At 42.8% G+C, this 20,481-nt stretch overlaps 8 protein-coding genes across 8 annotated transcripts; 5 read left to right on the top strand and 3 right to left on the bottom strand.

The window, feature by feature from the left end:
• Positions 1 to 59: 59 nt before the first annotated feature.
• Positions 60 to 3,900, bottom strand: tfs1_2 (transcription elongation factor TFIIS; the record flags this gene model as incomplete). Its single annotated transcript, XM_064821990.1, has 8 exons — positions 60 to 258; positions 315 to 501; positions 566 to 929; positions 982 to 1,948; positions 2,015 to 2,833; positions 2,901 to 3,553; positions 3,622 to 3,730; positions 3,797 to 3,900. 8 exons carry the CDS (start codon positions 3,898 to 3,900, stop codon positions 60 to 62), a joined length of 3,402 nt encoding a protein of 1,133 aa, XP_064681676.1.
• Positions 3,901 to 4,682: 782 nt separating this feature from the next.
• On the top strand, positions 4,683 to 5,938 carry ATC70_002618 (uncharacterized protein; the record flags this gene model as incomplete). The annotated part of the gene is made up of 4 exons (XM_064821989.1): positions 4,683 to 4,739; positions 4,788 to 4,839; positions 4,892 to 4,954; positions 5,010 to 5,938. 4 exons carry the CDS (start codon positions 4,683 to 4,685, stop codon positions 5,936 to 5,938), a joined length of 1,101 nt encoding a protein of 366 aa, XP_064681675.1.
• Positions 5,939 to 6,306: 368 nt separating this feature from the next.
• On the top strand, positions 6,307 to 7,351 carry HAP2_1 (Transcriptional activator; the record flags this gene model as incomplete). The annotated part of the gene is made up of 3 exons (XM_064821988.1): positions 6,307 to 6,355; positions 6,424 to 6,965; positions 7,022 to 7,351. 3 exons carry the CDS (start codon positions 6,307 to 6,309, stop codon positions 7,349 to 7,351), a joined length of 921 nt encoding a protein of 306 aa, XP_064681674.1.
• Positions 7,352 to 9,301: 1,950 nt separating this feature from the next.
• Positions 9,302 to 9,595, bottom strand: ATC70_002616 (uncharacterized protein; the record flags this gene model as incomplete). Its single annotated transcript, XM_064821987.1, has 1 exon — positions 9,302 to 9,595. One exon carries the CDS (start codon positions 9,593 to 9,595, stop codon positions 9,302 to 9,304), a length of 294 nt encoding a protein of 97 aa, XP_064681673.1.
• A 415-nt stretch (positions 9,596 to 10,010) lies between these two features.
• On the top strand, positions 10,011 to 11,429 carry POT1_2 (3-ketoacyl-CoA thiolase with broad chain length specificity; the record flags this gene model as incomplete). Its single annotated transcript, XM_064821986.1, has 3 exons — positions 10,011 to 10,080; positions 10,156 to 10,718; positions 10,779 to 11,429. The coding sequence occupies 3 exons, from the start codon at positions 10,011 to 10,013 to the stop codon at positions 11,427 to 11,429; spliced, it is 1,284 nt and encodes a 427-aa protein (XP_064681672.1).
• A 345-nt stretch (positions 11,430 to 11,774) lies between these two features.
• On the top strand, positions 11,775 to 13,959 carry ATC70_002614 (uncharacterized protein; the record flags this gene model as incomplete). The annotated part of the gene is made up of 7 exons (XM_064821985.1): positions 11,775 to 12,212; positions 12,287 to 12,347; positions 12,408 to 12,698; positions 12,768 to 13,113; positions 13,217 to 13,601; positions 13,654 to 13,735; positions 13,790 to 13,959. 7 exons carry the CDS (start codon positions 11,775 to 11,777, stop codon positions 13,957 to 13,959), a joined length of 1,773 nt encoding a protein of 590 aa, XP_064681671.1.
• A 217-nt stretch (positions 13,960 to 14,176) lies between these two features.
• EFM4_2 (Protein-lysine N-methyltransferase efm4) lies at positions 14,177 to 18,008 on the top strand (the record flags this gene model as incomplete). The annotated part of the gene is made up of 6 exons (XM_064821984.1): positions 14,177 to 14,321; positions 14,380 to 14,790; positions 14,859 to 14,875; positions 14,952 to 15,011; positions 15,095 to 17,402; positions 17,461 to 18,008. 6 exons carry the CDS (start codon positions 14,177 to 14,179, stop codon positions 18,006 to 18,008), a joined length of 3,489 nt encoding a protein of 1,162 aa, XP_064681670.1.
• A 981-nt stretch (positions 18,009 to 18,989) lies between these two features.
• ATC70_002612 (uncharacterized protein) lies at positions 18,990 to 19,327 on the bottom strand (the record flags this gene model as incomplete). The annotated part of the gene is made up of 2 exons (XM_064821983.1): positions 18,990 to 19,011; positions 19,083 to 19,327. 2 exons carry the CDS (start codon positions 19,325 to 19,327, stop codon positions 18,990 to 18,992), a joined length of 267 nt encoding a protein of 88 aa, XP_064681669.1.
• Positions 19,328 to 20,481: the final 1,154 nt, after the last annotated feature.

Here is a 20,481-nt window from a genome sequence, read left to right as displayed (position 1 = left end):
ATCACCAAGAAAGATCATACTATTAATTATTCTTTACTATTTACAGACACATCACTTTCTTAAGGATGTGCGCTCATTAATTCTTCTACCACTTTACACAGATCTTCCACTGATTTGTCCAACTTGCGTCCTCCGTGAAGACCATCTACGACTGCCTGCATTTGTTGCGGTGTCAAATCCAAGAAGCTCTCAATGAGATCGCCGTCAATGAAATTGACAGCCTCGTCTTTTCTGTCCATGATGGAAACACTTCTCCAGCTGCGTGCAAAGGCATGTCAGTTGTGGGCCTGGAAGCACAAAAAAACAACACTTACTCTATATGACTGAGGTCACCTATACTCTTGACTACACGCATCATGTTGTATTGCATTTGGTCCAGTAATTTGAATCGATCCGCTGTCAAATCAGCGATCAGCCCAATAGCACCACTCGCCGTAGCAAAGATGAGTGTAGGTGCTTCTGGCTTGCGATCAGGATCTGCATTGTTCATTCCCAGGGAGCCTGCAAATACAAGCAAATGAGTTGGTTATGAGAACAACTCCCTACTCACTAACTGAACACTTACCAAAGCGAAATTTACGCACAGTATCTCCCAAGTGCCACACACTGACAGTTTCTAGCAGTGGCTCATCGTTCATGCTCTCGTCTACACACTTTTCTACCACAAACAAATGACCGTGTCTTTCAGCAGCAACATAGACATTCTCGTCAGCAGCTTCGATAGCCAAGACCTCTTTGAGTTTCTCATGCGCTGCTACTTCTGTCAATGTGTCTGATTTACTGTCATAGCGTAATACAACAATCGAGTATGCCATGTCGCCAGTGATGATCAAATCATTCAGTGTTGTCATGGTCTCTGTGATGGATGGGAGTTGCTTTTGGCATGTGGAGACCAGAGTGCCTGTCTCTTCCCATCTGTAAACATGCACCTACGAAATGGTGAATATACAGTGTTGGAGCGAATCAATCGTCATACTGTACCACGCCTTTGACGCTGGCTAGCAGTCTTCCTTGGAAGGGTCTAATGCAGTCCACCATGCCATCTGTCTTGATCTGCGTCACAAACCTCAATGTGCGCTGAGAGGTTACTTGCAGCACAATGATACGACCCACGCTCTTGTTTTCATATTCGTCTGTGTCTCTGCCAGTTGCCACAATATAATATTCAGCGCTGTCATTCTCAAACGTCATACAGGTAGCTGCCAATGGTCTTTCAAACTGCTTAAAGTAAATTCTATCCAACTGCTTGAAGGTCTGATCGTCCAGGATCTCAAATCCGCCTGTTGTCGTTGAAGCAGTGTACGGTTCTGATGAGATATGTTCAGTGACAATGCCAAATGTCCTCGATGCTTCTTGATAGGTGATGCGTCTGGGTGCATCGCTCGTTGATATTTTTGTAATATGCAATTTTTGAATTTCTTCCATCTGTCCAATCACCAAGCCGTCTTTGGTCGTTAATGCAACTGCATCAGGGAATGACACACTGTTGAAAGACGTGGCACATCGCACTTCCCTCAAATTGACATTGGAATAAATAAGTTTTTTGTTGCGACTATGAATGACACTGGGCTTATCGGATGCTGCGAATACGTGTGTGGTGCCGTTGGATGTAAATGTGCTGAGATGGATGGGTAACTTGCCCAAGAAAGATCTCTTTTTGTCGGATAATGTACCCTCTCTCGTGTCTAGCTTAAAATTGTAGAATTGCCCGTCTCCCAGTGCTACCAGTAGATAGCATATATTCTCGAATTTGGCCATGAGAATGGATCGAGGCATGACAGTGCCGGCCAACTTTTCTTCATGTATCACTTGCAGATCAGGTAACGACAGCAAACACACGCCCACGTTCTCCCATAAACCAACAGCGACTACACTGGAACAAAGAGGATTCTCGGCATCAATAGGGCTGATATCGATGCATGAAATCTCGTCTGGTAACTGGGTGGTCCTATGACAAGAGTCAGATAAATAGCGCAGGAACCATGATTGAGAAGAAAAAAAAAACGTGAGTTACCCAAGAAGCTCCAATCGCTTATCTCTAATTTGCAGTGCCACAAGTCGGTTGTAGCCTGTGGAAATTACACATTGAGAGGGATTCACACTTGCTACAGTGATCTGTGCATTGTCCTGAGGCACCCATTCATCCAATAGCCCACCCTGCCCATTGGCGTCCATCAGCCTCACACTCTTGTCCGTCACTTGAATCACCATATCATCCTTGACATTCACTGCGATCAGAGTTCTGCTGTTGACATCGATGCCCGAGTAAGTCTCCAGTTGCGTCATAGTATTTCCACGCAACGCCAACAAACGAGTCTGATTGACAAAAGAGATTACCAGCATGTCATCATGTTTTTCATGAAACGAGGGACGCAAGGCCCACACACGTTTTACACCACTGATACCAATAGTGGCCAACTCATTCAATCCAACGCCATTTCGAATGATCCGCAATGAACTGTCCTTTGCCACACCGGAGCATGTGATTAACTGCGTTTGTCCTTGTTTGTCCAGATCAGCAACACAGAAATCAGTGATGGGACCAAGATTAGGAAACTCGTCAATGACTTCTAGAATGTCTCCGTTTTCAGCTGCTGCAGTTGCATCGTTTGTGCGTCGAACATGGATCAATTGGGAGTCGCCCACTGTTGAGCCCACAAACACTACATCGTTGTCCAAATACACCAAACAGGAGGGTATAGATGTGCTGCCTAATCCAATAAAGCTCAACGAATCCACCCTGTGCTGTAGAATGTTCAATGTCAATAAATGAAGCATGCCTTCAGTGTCGCCTAGTAGTATGCGAGACCCTTCTGCATTCATGATGGAATAACTAGCGTCATCATTCCAAGTCAATAACACACACTCTTTCTCTTCCTGTCCATGTGCAATGCATTTACCTGTTGATGGTAGAAGGTCGAATACCGATAGCCACGGGAGGCTGATTTGGCTTGAGATATCGTATGAATTTTCCAGCAATCAAAACGACACCACCTACAGCAGCAGGCATTGCAATCAGTGTATTCGCATCAGGCTCGAAATGATCCATCACACTATTTCCAGGCACCAATCGTCGATTCTTTGCGTCAACGGTGAATGTCTGAAGATATCTGCGTCCAAGGGAATCATCGTACAAGATCAGTAATGTGGGCTCAATGTGGGTGTCCTGTAAGAAGGCCAGTGAGACAATGTGTTTGTCTGGCAGGCTGATGTTCATGTAGTCCTGTGGATGATAGATGGTGTCGTGTGTCTGTCGTCGCTTTGTTTCTTTTGATCTAAGTGATATTTTTCGCAGTGGCTGTGGTGTTGCATGCTCTTTGAACTTGGAAAAGTCTGGTATAATCATGGTAACAGTCGATTCGTAGAGTGTTGTTGCAAAGTATTTGCAAGATGGATCGATGGCTAGGTTCGAATCACTCGTTTCGCTGCGAGGCTGGCCGGGAAACCCAATCTCTCCAGTAGATTCAGTGATGATCTGCTGCGATGCGTCGAATGAGAGTACGCAATACTTGTGTCGTGAGGTGATGAGGAAGAGGGATGCTTTATCTCGACCCTGCAGCATGCAACGAAAAAAAAACGCGCTTTCAGTACCACCGCAACTGAAAGAGCTGTAGCACTTACCTGAGGTGTATACAGTCTCAGGGCAATGATAGTGCCATGAATACTGAATTCAATTGTTGGTTTTAAACCATCTACTGTCAATGTGTATACTTCAATACGTGTTCCTTTGCTATTTGGCATGCTCTCTACCGTCAGTTTCTCATTATCCAGTCCCAATGTACATAGAAACACATACCCTAAGATCAGATTCGTTTCATGTGGTGATGTGAACAATCCCTTTACAGCAAATTGGGTTGCAGTTGGCTTTTGAGCTGTAACCACATATTTATGAAAGGCCATGCTTATGCTGAAAGAAATGAAAACGAATATAATGAAAAAAAAAAAAAAACGCAAACGCGCCTTGTTAAATCAGTCTTGACAAATTTATTCAATTTCCATGGCTTTGGTCCCTTTCCATTGGCCACCCTCTCCCATTTTCACAAACAATGGTGTAGCAAGCTTTAGAAAAAAAAAAAAAAAAAAAAAAAAGGCACATTTGATTCAGGAGTGCCATGCTTGCTTACTTGCCAATGTGCTTGGTGCTAATGTACATCTGATGCGGTATCCAGTAAAGGCAGTGCCAAATGCCATCACTAGTGAAAGAAATGTCCGGATGGTTTGATGGTAAATCAAATGGGTTTGGATAGGCATTTGGACACTACATGTTGCATGAATCATGGTCTCATCCACAGGATTCACACAATATCTAGCAACTCATCCGATACAGACAATGGATGTTGGTTCAAACATGTACATCTCATGATGTCTACAGACGCAATTTTGAGATGGCGATAACATCATATCAAGAACCTCATAGTCTATTTCACCTGTCTATCCACTTTTTTTTTTCGATTAGAATGTTGAGCTTGTGCCTGAAGCACACCTACAGAGTTCATTTGACACTGACCAGCATGTATCACTAAGCGTCGTCGCCCAATATCGCCTTGCTAGACAATGAACCACACCAATAAGATCAAAAAAAAATATAGCTCTGGCAGTCACCGATTTTTTTTTTCTTCCTATAATCCATTGATCCCATTTTCGATCAACCCCTTCTTTTTTCTTTGAATTAACTCTCGACCATGTCTGTAACTCATCCAGATATCGACTACTCCAACAAAGCTGTGCTTGCACCCATGGTAAGTTGAAATACATTGACAGTTGCCATCCAAACCAACATCACATAGGTTCGTATTGGCACACTGCCTATGCGCTTGGTTGCACTTGATTACGGGGCAGGTAGGAAACTACATCAAAGGATAAGAAATAGCTTAGACTCATCATTGCACAGATCTGGTGTGGTCTGAAGAACTCGTCGACAAGCGTATTATTGGATCTGTGCGCTCCTACAATCGTAAGTCAGTACACCAATCTTTATGGTGCATTTTCATTGACGTATACCATATTAGCTGCAACTGGCACCATCAACTACACCAAAGGCAAATCATTGACATTCAGTACGCATGCAGCAGAAAAGGGAAAGGTGATTCTTCAATTGGGTACAGCAGACGCAGATCTCGCCCTGAAGGCAGCATTGACATTAAAGGAGGACGTTGCTGCAGTGGATCTGAACTGTGGTTGTCCTAAAAAGTTTTCGGTTCAGGGCGGTATGGGCGCCGCTCTCTTATCTAATCCTGACAAGCTCCGAGAAATCCTCACCAAGTTGGTACAGCACTCTGGCATGCCTGTTACTTGCAAGATCAGACTGTTGGATACCAAGGAAAAGACGTTGGATCTCGTCAGAATGATTGCCTCGACAGGAGTCAAAGCGCTGACAGTCCACTGTCGTACAAAGGAGCAAAGATCAACAGAGAAGCCAAACTGGGAAGCACTCAAGGATATCGTGCAGGTTGTCAAATCCATCACTGACATCCCCGTGATTGTGAATGGTGATGTGTTTCAATGGTCAGATGTAGAGAAGGCAAAGCAAATCACCAACGCCGACTCTGTCATGATTGCTCGAGGCGCTCAGTGGAACCCCTCAGCATTCAGAAAGGAGGGATTGTTGCCATTCGAGACTGTTGTGCGCACCTACATTAAAAAGGCAATTGATGTGGACAACTTGTTTCAAAATACCAAGTATGTTCTGTTGAGCATGAACACGGAAAATACGTCTCATACTCGATCTGAATTATACACCCATGTGCAACGATCAAAGTCCATGTTGAGAATCTGTGAGCTGTTTGACTTGGTGGACTATTACAATGACACTGTAGCAAAGCACAAGTCAATCTTGGACAAAGCCGAAGAGACGACTGAAGATGGCAAAAGAGAGAGAGAGGAGGCTGAAACAGCAGTGCCTGTTGAACCTGTGGAAAAGAAGCAAAAGACGGATTAAATTATTTAGAAATCATGTAAATAGTAACATACGATAATAAAAGCCTTGGTAATTGAACAGCTTAAATGGAACTGTTGTCTTTGACCAGTGCATGATACGTCTGTGAAAATGGTGCCTGATTCAAGCAGATCTGCTGTAATTGGATCCCAGTGCAAATGAGCCAAATGAAAGACTGATAAGCACCGTTATAGCAGTTCCCCCATTCAACAAAGGTGTGCAAGTAGCAAAAAAAAAAAGTAATCCCATTATCGATGGCTATTCCTTGCTTTTCTCTCTTCCCTCTTTTCCCCCCTCTCTTTCTTTTCATTTATCAATTCTCTCTCTCTCTCTCTCTGATACAGCGCGAGTGTCACTGTACAAACGAACCAATGGATAATAGCAATGATATGGACCTAAATAACAATCTGTTATTGTCAGGTAAAGAAGCAGAGCATAAGAAGCCGCTTATAAACTGCCAAATACATGTATATCAACTGTATTCTTAGACTTGTTTTTATGGGATAATACAAACAATGAAAGCAGCAGCAGCAGCAGTGACCCAATCTCCTCATCTACCACCAGCGCCAGCTTATTGGATGAAACCTTCATGTTTGGGGAGCCATCGTCAGCCATTTCAAACGAATTGTACATGCAACCCAATCATGATTTCCTTGATCTGTTTTCGCAACAGGAAAAGGATTTCATTATCAACAGCAATGACTCGACTATGATGTTACACCATGAAATGTACAACAGCAACAATGGTCTTGTCGTGGAACCTTTCACGGACCTGGATGCAACACAACCTAAAAAAATAAAAAAAAGAGCATCTTCCCAAGGAAAGAGGAAAGCACCCATCGAGGATGAATCCTCTTTACAGCAACAAGAGCAGCAGGTGGATGTGAAGAAGCCAAAAAAGAAGAGAAAGAGGAAGCTCGTAATGAATGTCGATCCAAACGCACCTCCCAAACCTAAACGAATCACGGGCTTAAACAAACCCCTTATATTAAGTGCGTCTTTACAGACCATCATGGATGGAGCAACACAGGTATGTATCAAGAGGGAGAGTTGTGCAAAGTGTGCATTCTCAGTGGCTTTCTCTAGTTATCCAGACCAGAGATTGTACAGCGATTGTGGAAATACATAAAATCAAATCAACTCCAAGATCCAGCTGATAGACGTTATATACTGTGCGATGCAAACCTGAAAAACATATTTCAACAGGATCGAGTCAATAGCTTTGGCATGAATAGAGACTTGAGTGCGCATCTGACAAAAATCGAAACAGCCTTCACCACGACCACTGACGCAACAGCAGCACCAGTGCCACCTATTCAAACTGAAGACTTTTCTCCCGTTCCAACAGCCGAAACACCAGATATTATGACGCCAAGCGATACTGAAGGCTTGCAAAAATGGAACACCTTTATCTAAACTCAAGAAAGCTATAACTGGAAATTGTGGAAGCAGTTAGGTTAGCTTTTCTTTATACGACAATTCAGGGGTAAACCATTCTTATATACCAACGCCGTCTGCCTTTTCATCTTGAATACATATTTGTATGCCGTTGCGGCAGCAAGGTATCTGATGATGATGATGATGAATACTAGCATTTTCAATAAATCAACACATCTTCTTCCAGCATGTTGCTTTTCTCAGCCCCACGTGTGTCCCCACCCTGTGTGTATACATGTCTATAACAATCTGTTCAGCGGCATTTTAATCGCAAACGTGGCGATAGACTACGCATAAAGTGAGAGAGAGAGAGAGAGAGAGAGATAAAGCTGAAATGGCTCCACTATCTAACATTGATTCCTTATGACTGATGGACTTATCTGCAAAGACGTTCGAGCTAGAGTATTTAGTAGGATGCCTTTTAATTAATTGTTCTCGTGAATTCAAGTAGGACATCCTACTAAAAAAAGGCTAAAATTTCACTTTGCAGCCTTCCACTATTACGTAAGAACTCTTCAGAAACGACCTACAATTGTGGATCAGACTCTTGTAGGATGTTCCGCGCTTGTACCATTGGGAACGGTTCGTATACGGGTATGCAGCGCACCTACACCACCTCTTACTCTGAAAATATGCCAAACACAGCGCAAATTGGGTCTATTTGAGCAGCAATTTCTCGTGCTACAGGCAGTTGTAAGCTGCCAGAATAACACCAAACGATTGTTCTCATCTAACAGCAATTGTTTGACACCTTTGCTCAACTTTTATGGAATCGTCGAAAATCGACTCCAAACCATGAGGCACCCCTCATGGTTTTCATCGAAAATCAAACGATCGCGTTTTTGACCTCCAAAATGACAACTTTTACTATAGCATATGTTAAATCAAAATGTTTCTACAGATCCAATGCAGCTCCTGACACTTTGTTTGTGTGACCTTGATATGTAAAACCTCGACATTTTGGCCCAAAACCTCATTTCATATTTTCCGAAAATGCTCAATAAATTAATTCATAATATCTGTACAAATAACACCATTAGATACGCCTTGAAAAGCACTCTTAGGAAGCTTAAGGGGGTATATTACAATTATGCCAATTCATATAGTCAAATTGACGAAATAGTCAAACAAGTTGAAAAATTGACAAAAAAATTTCTATTTTTAACAAAAGAAAAAAGGCGGAGACTGAATTGGTTTTGGCTGACAGAAGTGATGTGGAGGCAATAGATACCGTTGCAAGGTCTTTAGAAGGGCAATGTGAATTGAAAATTGCCAGAAATTAATCTGGTTAATTTCTTATATATAATAAAGCTACTAGAAGTAGTTGCAGATCTTAGTCTTTAAAGTGTGCAGATGAATTGGCCTGGCATTCCATTAAGTAGTCTTGCGACTGTAGCCTCAGTAGCAAAAGCCAGTGATGGAATATTTTATTGCTAATATAAATATAGTGATTGCCAGTGGGAGAAAGACATACCAAAGACTGGCCTATGAGGTCCATGGGCCTAGCACTAATGAGATGTGGTTCAACTTGAAAACGATGTATACTTAATGATAGTTCCGGTCAAATGTATATTTTCAGCTTCCTTTTCATCGTCCTTGAATTCACCCATCGCCTTTTCAAGCTCTTTTCGCTTAGAAATCAAGTCAGGCACAGGTTGAACATGAGGATGGGACAATAAGTGCTCAAAACAGCACCTACCGTACCAACAGCTCTCGAGGTTCTTCTTTAAATGTCATTCTGATAGAAACATGGTTGGGAAACAAAGGCAAAAGATACGTTTCCAATGTGTTTTTGTGAGTCTATTTCATATATCATCAAGCCATGTTCTCATGTCCTCTCTCTTTTTTTTTTTTTTCTCTCACTTGAGTGCCCTGGATTTACAAACATGCTAAAATGTTCCGAACCTGTGCTTTATTTTTCATTTAATCTTAAAGGAAATAAGGCTCGTGAGTTGAATAATCGACTGTAGGCAGTTGAGACCATTCTTGCTCGTCGGTAAGCTTAAGAAATTCGCCTTGATTGAGCTGTTGTTTAGACCACAACAAGTCAGCAACAGAAGGTGAGTCATCTACATAGGCGTAAATCATCATTTCTGCTAAATCATGAGTGGAATTTGGCTCTTTCTGGTCTTGATGATGATGCTGAGCATCTTCATGATGGCTGTTACCACAAGTCAAGTTTAAAAAGACAACCATGTTATTGTTGTTGTTGTTATTGACCATATTTGAGTGTGTGTGTGAGAGAAAAGAGAAAGAGAGAGAGAGAGAGAGAGGGAGAGAGAGAGAGAGAGGAATTTAGGCTCTGTAACTCTCTTGCTCCCCTTTTTGGCCTTGTTACCCAAGTTACCATCATCTATCATTATAGCAGCATGCTTGAAATAAAAGTGTTTCCACTTTTTTTAGGTCCTTACTTCCTCTCTCTCTCTCTCTCTCTTCCCTTGTGATAGATGGCAAGAAAAACAAATGCATGTGGGTAAAATGTTGTAATTTGATCCAACAATAAATACCATTCTTTTCATTTCAAAATGAACAAAATGCACATTCAACGGCACAGTATATAAAGTCAAGGAATAAAGCAAGGTATGTTGTAAACATTTGGTTTCTGTTTCTCTTTTCATACATTTAATTTTCCTATTCCATGACCCGCATTTCATTAGCAACCATTGTGCTGGCATCTCTCTGTACTGCTGTGTTGGGTGCAGAAGAATGTAAGTTGTGTGTGTGTGTGCCTTTGTGTAAGCGTGAGAAACCAAGTGTAACCTCCCTCCTCCCCATTTTGATAGCTGCCTCTGCTGTCTCTTCTCAAAGTGATGTCCAGGTGGAAGCCGGCTGCGAAAAGAACGTGAAAGTCATGTCCCAAGCTGATTTAGACGCCATCAGGACATGTAAAATATTCAAGGGTACTATCGATATCGACCACATCGCAGCTACTCAACTCAGGATGGAAGGCGTTGAGCAATTGATCGGTGATTTAGTAATGAATGGCAATGTGGATCTGGAGAAATTCAGTGCCCCTGAATTGCAAAAAGTCGAGGGTGCCGTCAAGATTGAAAACCACACTATTTTAAACAAGATGGAATTCCCCAAATTAACAGAAGCAAAGACATTCTCCATGGCTGTGGTGCCTGCTTTGGAGGTCATCAGCTTCCCCGCTGGCTTGACCAAGGTCAACAACATGCGCATTGAAGATACCCGTGCTCCCAAGGTGGATGGCTTTAGACCAGAGACCATTGAATCATTCACATTGCTGAGCAACAATTACATGAAGTCATTTGACTTTAATTCAGTCAAGGAGGTTACTGGCGAAATGCTTATTCTCGGTAACAACAAGCTCATGACATTTGAGGTAAGAAAAAAAAAGACATCTCTGCTAGTAGCGTGTGCTTCTACTCATCATGGCTACTAGGCAAATCAATTGGTTGCCCTCAAGATGGCCACTTTCCTTAATTTGGCTCAGATTGATATGCCTGCATTGACCAACGTCCAGTCTGATCTCTCCTTCCATGACAATGAATTGACTGTACTCAACCTGGACAGAGTCGAGCTCATCGGCGGCACCATGACCATTGCCAATAACAACAAACTGACCGAAACCTCCTTCAAGAATTTGACCCGCATCGACGGTGCCTTGTCCATTGGCAACAACACCCAGCTGACCTCGATTGACGGCTTCCCCAAGTTGGCTGAAATCCATGGTACCGTAGATCTGGCTGGTGGATTCAACAAATACAACTTGCCTGTGCTTCAAGATGTCCGTGGCGGTATGCGTCTTCAAACAACCTCGTCTCAATTGGGATGCTCTGATATCGAACGCAAGCTCAAGGGCGAGAATATCGTCAAGGGAAATGCGTGGAGCTGTACAGCCAGTATGCAGGAGTCCAATATGGTGCCTACCGTAGGCCAGAAACCCTCTGTAGCCAATAAGGCCGGTGGTGGCAGCAGTGGCGGATCCAGTAATGGCAATGGATCAGACAGCATGCAATCCAGCGGAATGAGATTGGGAGCCAATGGTGGATGGATTGCCATGGCCATGGCTGTAGTTTACAGCCTGGTTTAACATTTGTTTTGATTTGATATTCTTATAATAAATTACTCTATTTTTAATCTCTTTTATACTGAAAAGGGGGGGGTGTGTTTTTCTTTAGGAATGACGATCCATTTCTGTGTGTGTGTGTGTGTGTGTGTGTGTGTGTGTGATTTAGAGTTTACCCTGTGCATACCACTTTTTGACTCAATGTGACTAAAATAAGGCTTTGCTGCTGTTTTGTATAGTCTGTTGTTGCACTGTGTCTATTGACACGCTTACATGATAACTACTGGATCTATTTAAATTGGGAAAGGCTTCCCCTTTTATTCTCCTGTCTCTTTCTTTCTTTCCCCTCTTTTTCCTTCATCAACAGGAATGGATCCTCAAGATACGTTATCAAAGAGCTACACAGATAGCATATTCAGCTATCTCTACGAACAGGACAACGATGTAGAGAGTCTATACAATAACAACTTAAACAGACATGGTACAAATCAGTCAATTAGTTCTAATTTGAGCCACTTCAACTCGACTGGTTACACCACGCCTATTATCGCAATTCCAAAGATCATGGCAGATGATAACAACGCAGCAAGACAGACACGAGGCTCCTCCCTTTACTCCTCCCCAAGACACTATCCCAACGGCGACGTGCGCTCGCTTGATCAGTATTCGATAGACAACGAGAGCCAAGACGACGACGATGACGGTGCAGTGACGCCCTTGCCCAAAGTACAGATGTTGGTGATTTCAATCTTGCTGTTTAGCGAGCCACTGACATCTACTATTCTGTTTCCCTTTATTTATTTTATGGTAAGCTTTACTATGTGTGATTGCGTGCGGTTCAATGCAGTGTTAACACGATGCTGCTCTGGCGACTCAACCAGATCAAAGACTTTCATTTGTCCAATGATGAAAAGGAAATTGGCGCTTACGCAGGATGGATAAGTGAGTATGGATGCTAGGCCTAAAACAAGTTGATTAATATGCATGCTGATGCTGCCCCAGCATCTGTCTTTTTTATTGCGCAATTCTGCACTGCCATTATGTGGGGCAGAGTGTCGGATAGATATGGCAGAAGACCAGTGCTGCTTACAGGGCTGATTGGCAATACAATCTCATCTTGCATGTTTGGTCTCAGTAAGAGTCTATGGTGGGCTATTGGCGCAAGAGCTCTGTGCGGCATTATGAATGGCAATTCAGGTGTTGCTCGCAGCATGGTCAGTGAGATCACGGACAATACAAACAAAGCAAAGGCATTCTCCATCTTTGGTTTTTGCTGGGGTGCAGGCATGATTGGTAATGTGCTGCTGTTGTGGTTGATGCGATGATTTGTCTTGAGTGCTAACACATGGACCACATGAACAGCTGGTCCAGCATTAGGTGGTTATCTCGCCAGGCCTGTGGAGCAATTTCCTGGCTTATTTGGTAACTCTGTGTTCCTGACAAAATACCCTTACTTTCTGCCTTGCTTTGTATCTTCATGCGGATCCATGATTGGTTTCGTCATTGGCTACTTTTACCTAAAGGAGTCGAACCCCAATGTGCTGGCTGACAGAAAGTGGGAGGCGGATGCCAACGAACGTACGGCTCTCTTGGCAACCAATAACGACGCTACCACCATGGATGAATCTGTGACCAAGAGAATACTGCCAAAGAGTGGATCCATGCGTCTAGTGACTCAGACATCAATCATTATCATTACCGCCTATTCGTGAGTACACAGAGTGCTAAGGCGTATATACAAGTTGGCTCACCTCTCTGCTTTTTTTTTTTTTTTTTTTTTTTTTTTTTTTTTTTTTTTTTTTTTTTTTTAGTGTCTTTGGTTTTCATGCTATGGTGTTTGATGAAGTACTGCCTTTGTATTTCACTGCTCCAGTGGCTGCTGGTGGCCTCGGCATCACACGCACTGATTTTGCAAAGGCTCTGTCTTTCTTTGGTGTCATCCAGCTCATCTTTCAGTTTGGCATCTATCCTCGATTGACCAAATACTACTCCACACTAGTGCTGTGTAGATTGGCTTTCCTCGTCTTTATTCCAGTGTACTTTTTGTTTCCTGAACTAAGCACAATCAGAGACTGGGTGGCAGGCAATATCAGTGGTGAAGCAAGCGAGGATTGGACATTTCGATTTGCCTACTTGTTTTTGATGCTGATCCGATATGCTGGATGTTGTTTAGCCTACACTGGTTTGGGTATCATGGTATTGGATCAATGCGTTTTGAATATACATAATCTAACCCATCTCGCATTAGGTGAGCACATCTGCTGCTCCAGAAATTTTGGGAACAGTCAATGGTATTTGTCAGTCTTGTTTATCGCTGGTGCGAGCATTAGGTAGGTTACTATCGACAGCATAAGTATAACCTTGTATTGATCTCCCAGGTATAGGCCCTACATTTGGTGGTACACTGTGGTCCCTATCCATCAAAGACGGCAATGTCTTCCCTCTGGACAGACATTTAGTCTACTACATCATTGGATGTCTGTCTATCTTCAGCTTTCTGCAAAGTTTCTATATACCAAAAAGTGTTGCATTAGGTGGCAATCAAAAACGCTGATTGATTTGACACATGTATCACAAAACACACACACACACACACACACACACACACACACACACACACACACTACAAGGAGACTGTGGTGAATTCCACACTCCTCTCTCTGTCTCTCTTTCTGCACTCTCTTTATATAGACTACCTTTTTTTCCCTTCTTTTTTTTTTCTCCATTCCTGCTTTAATTCATCTTTATAATAAACGCGTCTATCCTATCCAATGTCTTCTGGAGATACACCGCCTGTCAGATTCACTACTCCAAGTTCAGCAAGTACATCTACAAAGAAATACCCCGGAAAACCAAAGAGCCCGATGTTGAGTAATAGTAACATTGGTAGCAGCAACAATAGCAACACAAATGCAGGTAAAATACAGTGCAGCGAGCCTCGCCTAGACACGTAGCTCTAACACATCTACTCTAGGTAATCGCAATTTACAAGCTCGTCAGAGACTACTTTCCAGTAAGATATCTGCTCCCCGTCCCATCAACTTGCCCAGCTTAAGAAGAGAACATGCTAAGGATACAGATGTACCAGTATCCTCACCTGCTCCATCGCATGGCTGGGGCTCTGCTTCCTCTCCTTCTCTCTCACAGCAGCAGCAGCACATCGAGCCTGAAGTATCTGAAAAGAAGCATGACGCCGAGACCACGCATGATAAATCAAGCAAGCCATCAGACACCTCTGCTACATCACCTGTATTGATTCCTGCAACTGCATCAGCATCATCAGCGAAACCCACCCGAGCATGGGCAGTGCCTGCAATTACACAGACCAAAGTGCCACCTTCAACTGATTTTCCAACTGCTGCTGAAGCTGCTTCTGGCACCAAGAGTAAGCGAATTAATTTCTCACACACACATGCATACAAAGAGAGGACTCACACGATTTTGTCTTTTTAGAAAAACTATCATTGATCGTAAGATAATTTTTTTTGTTTCCTATCGTGAGGTTCAGCTCTTGTTGATATATAACCTGTTGTGTCTATTTTGTAGGACGATAAAGAATACCTGAAATATGCTTCATCAGATCCAAATCACAGATCATGGGATGAGGTAAGAATTGATTTTTCCCCCCCCCCCACAAAAAAAAAAAAAAAAAAAGAAAAAACCTTAATTTCAAATTTCATGCAAAATAGATGGTAAGCGAGGACATGGACGATTTCTCTGTGGACGTAGTCGAATTTGATGATGGCACTAAAGTTCAGGTTGGATCAGACGCTTCCAGTGTGGGCAGTCATACATCCGCTTCAAGAACAACAGAGCCAGTATTACCATCAGAACGCTTTACAGACGACTATGATAGAAGCTACCCTCCAAAGCAACCTTACCATCACCCACCACCACACCATCAACAACATCACCATCAACACCATGACAACGACCCACATCATACCAACTACAAACCCTATCGCCGTTCGGAAGATTATGGTTACAGCTCTCGTTACAGCAACACCAATTATAACAGTAGACGCCATAGTTCAGCCATGGACGGAGGCAATGAGAGACGCACGTCAGGTACCAGTGACAGACGGGGAGCTGCTAGCTCTACAACAGCGTCCACACGACGAGAGAGCACGGACCATCAACCACATTATGGCCATCGACGACCTAGTTATGATCGAAAGTACGACAATGGCTCATATCACCCTACGTCGTTGTTACAGAGACCAAGGCGATTATCCGAACAGAGCTTTAGATCAGACCATTCTCGTGAAGAGATCAGTAACGCCAATGCATTACACATTATACCTGAACCCATCAATGCCACCACTGAAAGCACAGAGGAAATTATTGTCGTCCAAAAGAACCTCATGTTGACGGCTGCAGAGCGTGCAAAGAAACGTCGGGAAGAACAAGAAGCAGAGTTCAAAGCTGCTGCTGAGCGAGCCAAGCAAAAGGCAGATGCATTGGCTGCTAAACAAGCTGAATTGAAGGAAAAGACGATTTTGAAGAAGCCAGCTGCTGCCTCTGCGGACACAACACAATTAAAGAAAACTGCCGTATCTCCATCGTCCGCTTCAGCTGCTACCAACAAAGGCTCTGTCAAAGCATCTCCAACGCCAACCAACGCTACAGCAACACCGGCACCAAAGGCACCTTTACCACCTAAACTTCCTGATACCAGCAAACCTTGGAATTTAGTGGCTGCCAACAAGCAAATACCACCTACCACGACTACAACAGCAGTACCATCCACATCGTCCGCAGGTGCAGCTGCAGCAGCACCCAATGAAACAAATCAATCCAAGCAGCTTCCTTTGCAAGCACCTGAAGAGCCATCGTCTACACCATCCAAAGAGAGTCAGCCTACACAGATCCTCAAGAACGAAGAGCAGAAGCCTGTTACCATGATGAAGAAAGAGCCCAAACCTGCTCCCAAAGAAGAAAAGGCGGAACAAGTAGACGAAAAAAAAGAAGACAACAAAGCAGAGAAACCATTGACTGAGGATGAAAAGACATGGCGAAAGTTTGTATCCACCGTCAGAACAGATCAACAGGCTGCAGTTAAGAAAGACGTGACATCCGGGGACTGGAACTCGTATGCGAATCGATTGCAGGAAACCACGGCTGAACAAGATGCGATTGCTGCTACTGCGAGAGAGAGATTGATCAGAGAAGTGGAAAAGGAAATTCAACTGGAGAGTCAACAGCATAAACAACAACAGCCTCAAGCTGTGGAAGTCTATGACTACGAGCATGAGAGTTGGGGTGCACCGCCTGTCAGTTTGATGAACGGTCGTAACACGGATCGTGGTGCCTGGACCCGTGAAGACCATGCGTACAACCAACAACGGGGTCAGCGTAATGGTCAACGTAGCAGTGGCCGAGGAGGCAGAAGTGGTGGCGGTGGCACTAGCAGCATGAGCAGAGACACGGGTCGCACGAGCAACCAGACCAATGCTAAAAATCGAACAACCACCCACTCTACAGATCACTGGCGACACGATACGACAGCAGAGGAGCAGGAGGAAAAGGAGCAGAAGCCTGTCGTGGTAGAGATATTAAAGAAGCAAGAGCCTGTGCTGTCTAAAAAGACGCGATTGACCAACCTACTCAAAGAGTCGTCTTCGCCTATATTTCCTGATTTCATCGATAAACTGGCTGCCAAGAAACCTGCCAACATGAGCTTTATGGTGGAAATGGAAGAGTCAGACAAAGAAATTGCCATGATAGGACAAGACACCATCACAGCTGCCGTGGAGGACGACATGATCAGTGTGGCTACCACCCATACAACAACCACTGAGAACAGCCCAGCATCGACACCACCCAAATCACAATTCCCCTCGCAACAGCAACAACAGCAGAGAAGATTGAACGTGAATAGACATTTCCCTGTGTTGGTGTATCAATATCCAACAGCTCAATCAGCAACTACAACGACAGCAGGTACGTTGGATCATCCAAGTTCACCATCTTCCTCCATGGATATAGGCCCCAAAAGTAAGTTCCTGCAGATGTATTTGATAGCATCACCAACTTACACTCATCTGGTAAATAGGTCCCTTATCTCATCACCAACAATCACCACAAAATCGACCTTTGGGTGTCTATCTTATGCCACAGCAACCCTTCTTGACCAGGAATCAATACGTAGTACCTTATCCCCAGGTGGGAACAAGCAATGCACAGCCCGTTTACTATCCTACGTTATCCTGGCAACAACAACAACAACAACAGCAGCACGCAAACGTGGCTCTAAGACCTGCCTACGAGCATCACCTTCACCCATCACATCATCGTAGACCCTACAACACTACTTACAATGACTACTTAGCATCCAACGGATACAGACAGCACACTTATCCACACAATTCTAATGTATATCAAAATGCAAGCAACGGCCGAGGTAATTCACACCGTAAGCGAGGTGGTGGAGCAGCTCAATCTTGGTCTGGTTCCATGATGAACAATGCGGGTGTGGGTAGAGGGCACCATCAAACCACGCACAACTCTAACCACAACAAAAAGTATAGCAGACATGATACTGATGCAGCGGCGAATGAACCACCTTCTTCTGCTGTGGATATCCAGCAACCTTCATTATAAATCATGTAAAAAAAAAAAAAAAAAAAAAAATCATACTAATAGTCTTTCCATGTTTGCTTATTTTCACGCAAAAAAGCATTGCTTCCACTTACATTCCCTTTGTTCATTTGCTATTTTCTTTCATTTCACAACAAAAAACAAATAAAAATTATATAATACTAGTGAAAACATGCTGGCATGGACAATGTAAAGGAATGGCCTTTGCAAAGTGTCTGATGCTTCGTTTTTGCTCACATCTCGCATCAGGAGGCAGTGGTAGCCTGACTTTCAGTGAGTGTCATCATGATTACTGACATCAATGATGACATTTCCACCAACTCATGGATACCATCATGACATCATTTCCATGATTGCTCTCTCGCACAGACGATAACAATAGACATTAATCAGGAAATCAGAAAAAGGGGAAGCTGAGTGACTCAATCACGGGCGATGGAACACCTATCAAAACCACAAAAATTGATAATCAACAACATCTCGTTTCGACCAATGATGAGTACGTCTTTATCAGTCTATTTCGGGTCATCAAAAGATGTCGACATTTGGCCTAGGGTGGGGGGGGGGGTGGCATCCTGGTCTAAATGTCGATTGCATGTTTGGACATTTAAGCTATACAACATGGAAATTCGAAAGGGGGATGGATAGCAGTAAAAAGGCAGGAAGGAAGGTTTCAGTGCAATATAACTTGGCAACAAGGTTCAAACAGTATCAGATCATTTTGGTTTTACATGGACGTTTTCTTTTCAGAAAAAAAAAAAAAAAAAAAAAAAAAAAAAAAAAAAAAAACTTAAAAAATTAATTCAAGAGTGAATTGAATGATTGTTATCTGGTAAGAAAGCAAGCGAGCCTCTTCTTTATTTTATAATAAATAGGTAGATAGGTTTATCTAGAATGATGAGGAGCAATCATCCTAAATACATGGATGAAGAAAAAATGTTTGTACTGCTATATTAAATGAGTGTGTGTTTTTGGTTATATAATCTATAATCTATCGCGAGAGTAGCTATAGGGTGAAACATGATGTTAGTACCTGACTTCAATCTGTCGTTATGGATGTATATAAAAACAACTTACGTCTTGCCGAACTTTTGGTTGACGGTCATGAACTTGACTTGAGTGTCTTGGTCAATGTTTTGCCAAGGGTAAGGGTTGTTGGTGCGATCCCAAACAACTTCAGGACCACGAGCAAGACGAGTGAGATAGTAACCAGCTAAACCACAAGCGGCACCAACAGTAACGTAGATGGGGATAATTTCATGCTTATACCAGATAGACCAGAAAGACTTCTTAGCAGTGTTAGCAGCGGCACCAGCAACCATTTTTTCTTTTTTAAAATAAGAGAGAGAGAGATAAGGAAGATGGTTACCTTCCCCAGATGCTTTCATTTATATAGGTTTTCTTGATCTGACTTGATAACTTGACCCCCCACATTCAATTGTAATTGGTAACGTTAAATTTTTGAGATTGAAAACTTGATGGATCTAAACAAGGTCTTTCTGGAAATACCCAATTGGAATGTCAATGTTTGGGATAAATGTTTTATTCAGTCATCTCTTAATTCAATTGGGGAGAAACGTTTTCGTAGTATAGAGAGAGGAAAATTACGGATAAGGCACCATCGGCCATGTCAGGTACATATATATATATATATATATCCTATCAATATAGATAAGTATGCATTGGTTTTTTTTTTTTTTTGTATGTTGTTTGTGTGTTCATACGCTGATGACCAACTCAGATTGAAAATCTGATAAAAAGAATAAGCCCGTGTGTTCTGGACAGAGAGAGACAGTACGGGGGGAGAGAACCCCTATCTGTTTCAGATCTTGATTGAGCAGTAATAGCATGGGGCAAGGTTATATTAATACCAAACATTTGAAAGAACTTTGCGCAAATGCACGGAAAACTGGTATTCGGTTGTCTGAATTGCCCCAGAAGACAAGTTTCCATTGGCAATAACTATGGCAACTGTTCGTATTTAGTGTAACGTCTTGATCACATTGAAAATGGAACAAACAAAAGGAATCTATCTAACTAAATTAAAGAAGGGCTGTCAAATTGTAGTGGGACATACATGTAGATCCTATTGATTGTGCAGTAAGTTGATTTGGATTATTTCGTTAGAGCCATGCATGGAAGAGAGCAAAAGATGTCTGTTCTTACTCGTTACACTCCATCTATTCAGCGCGAAAACCCCGTGTGTACGTTAAGAACAACACATTGGGAATACAATTGCTGCCCGTACATCAATCAGCAAAGACGAATCATTGACGATGTTTCTCAAGAAAGAACAACTGTCAGCAGTTCTCTGCCGTATATCTGGATTATTGAGTCCATCTTAAAAAGCCACTCCATCATGATATTCAACTGTATTGTAAATATGGAGGTTGAAATGTCTGGGTACAATTACGTGCATCCTTTTCACGGGATAGTGCGCCAATTTGTATGCCAAGATGCTTTCACAATAGTAAAC

This window comes from Mucor velutinosus (assembly GCF_035048745.1).
Source record: "Mucor velutinosus strain NIH1002 chromosome Unknown tig00000093, whole genome shotgun sequence".
Taxonomy (NCBI): Eukaryota; Fungi; Mucoromycota; class Mucoromycetes; order Mucorales; family Mucoraceae; genus Mucor; species Mucor velutinosus.
This window is presented reverse-complemented; position numbering and strand designations above follow the sequence as displayed.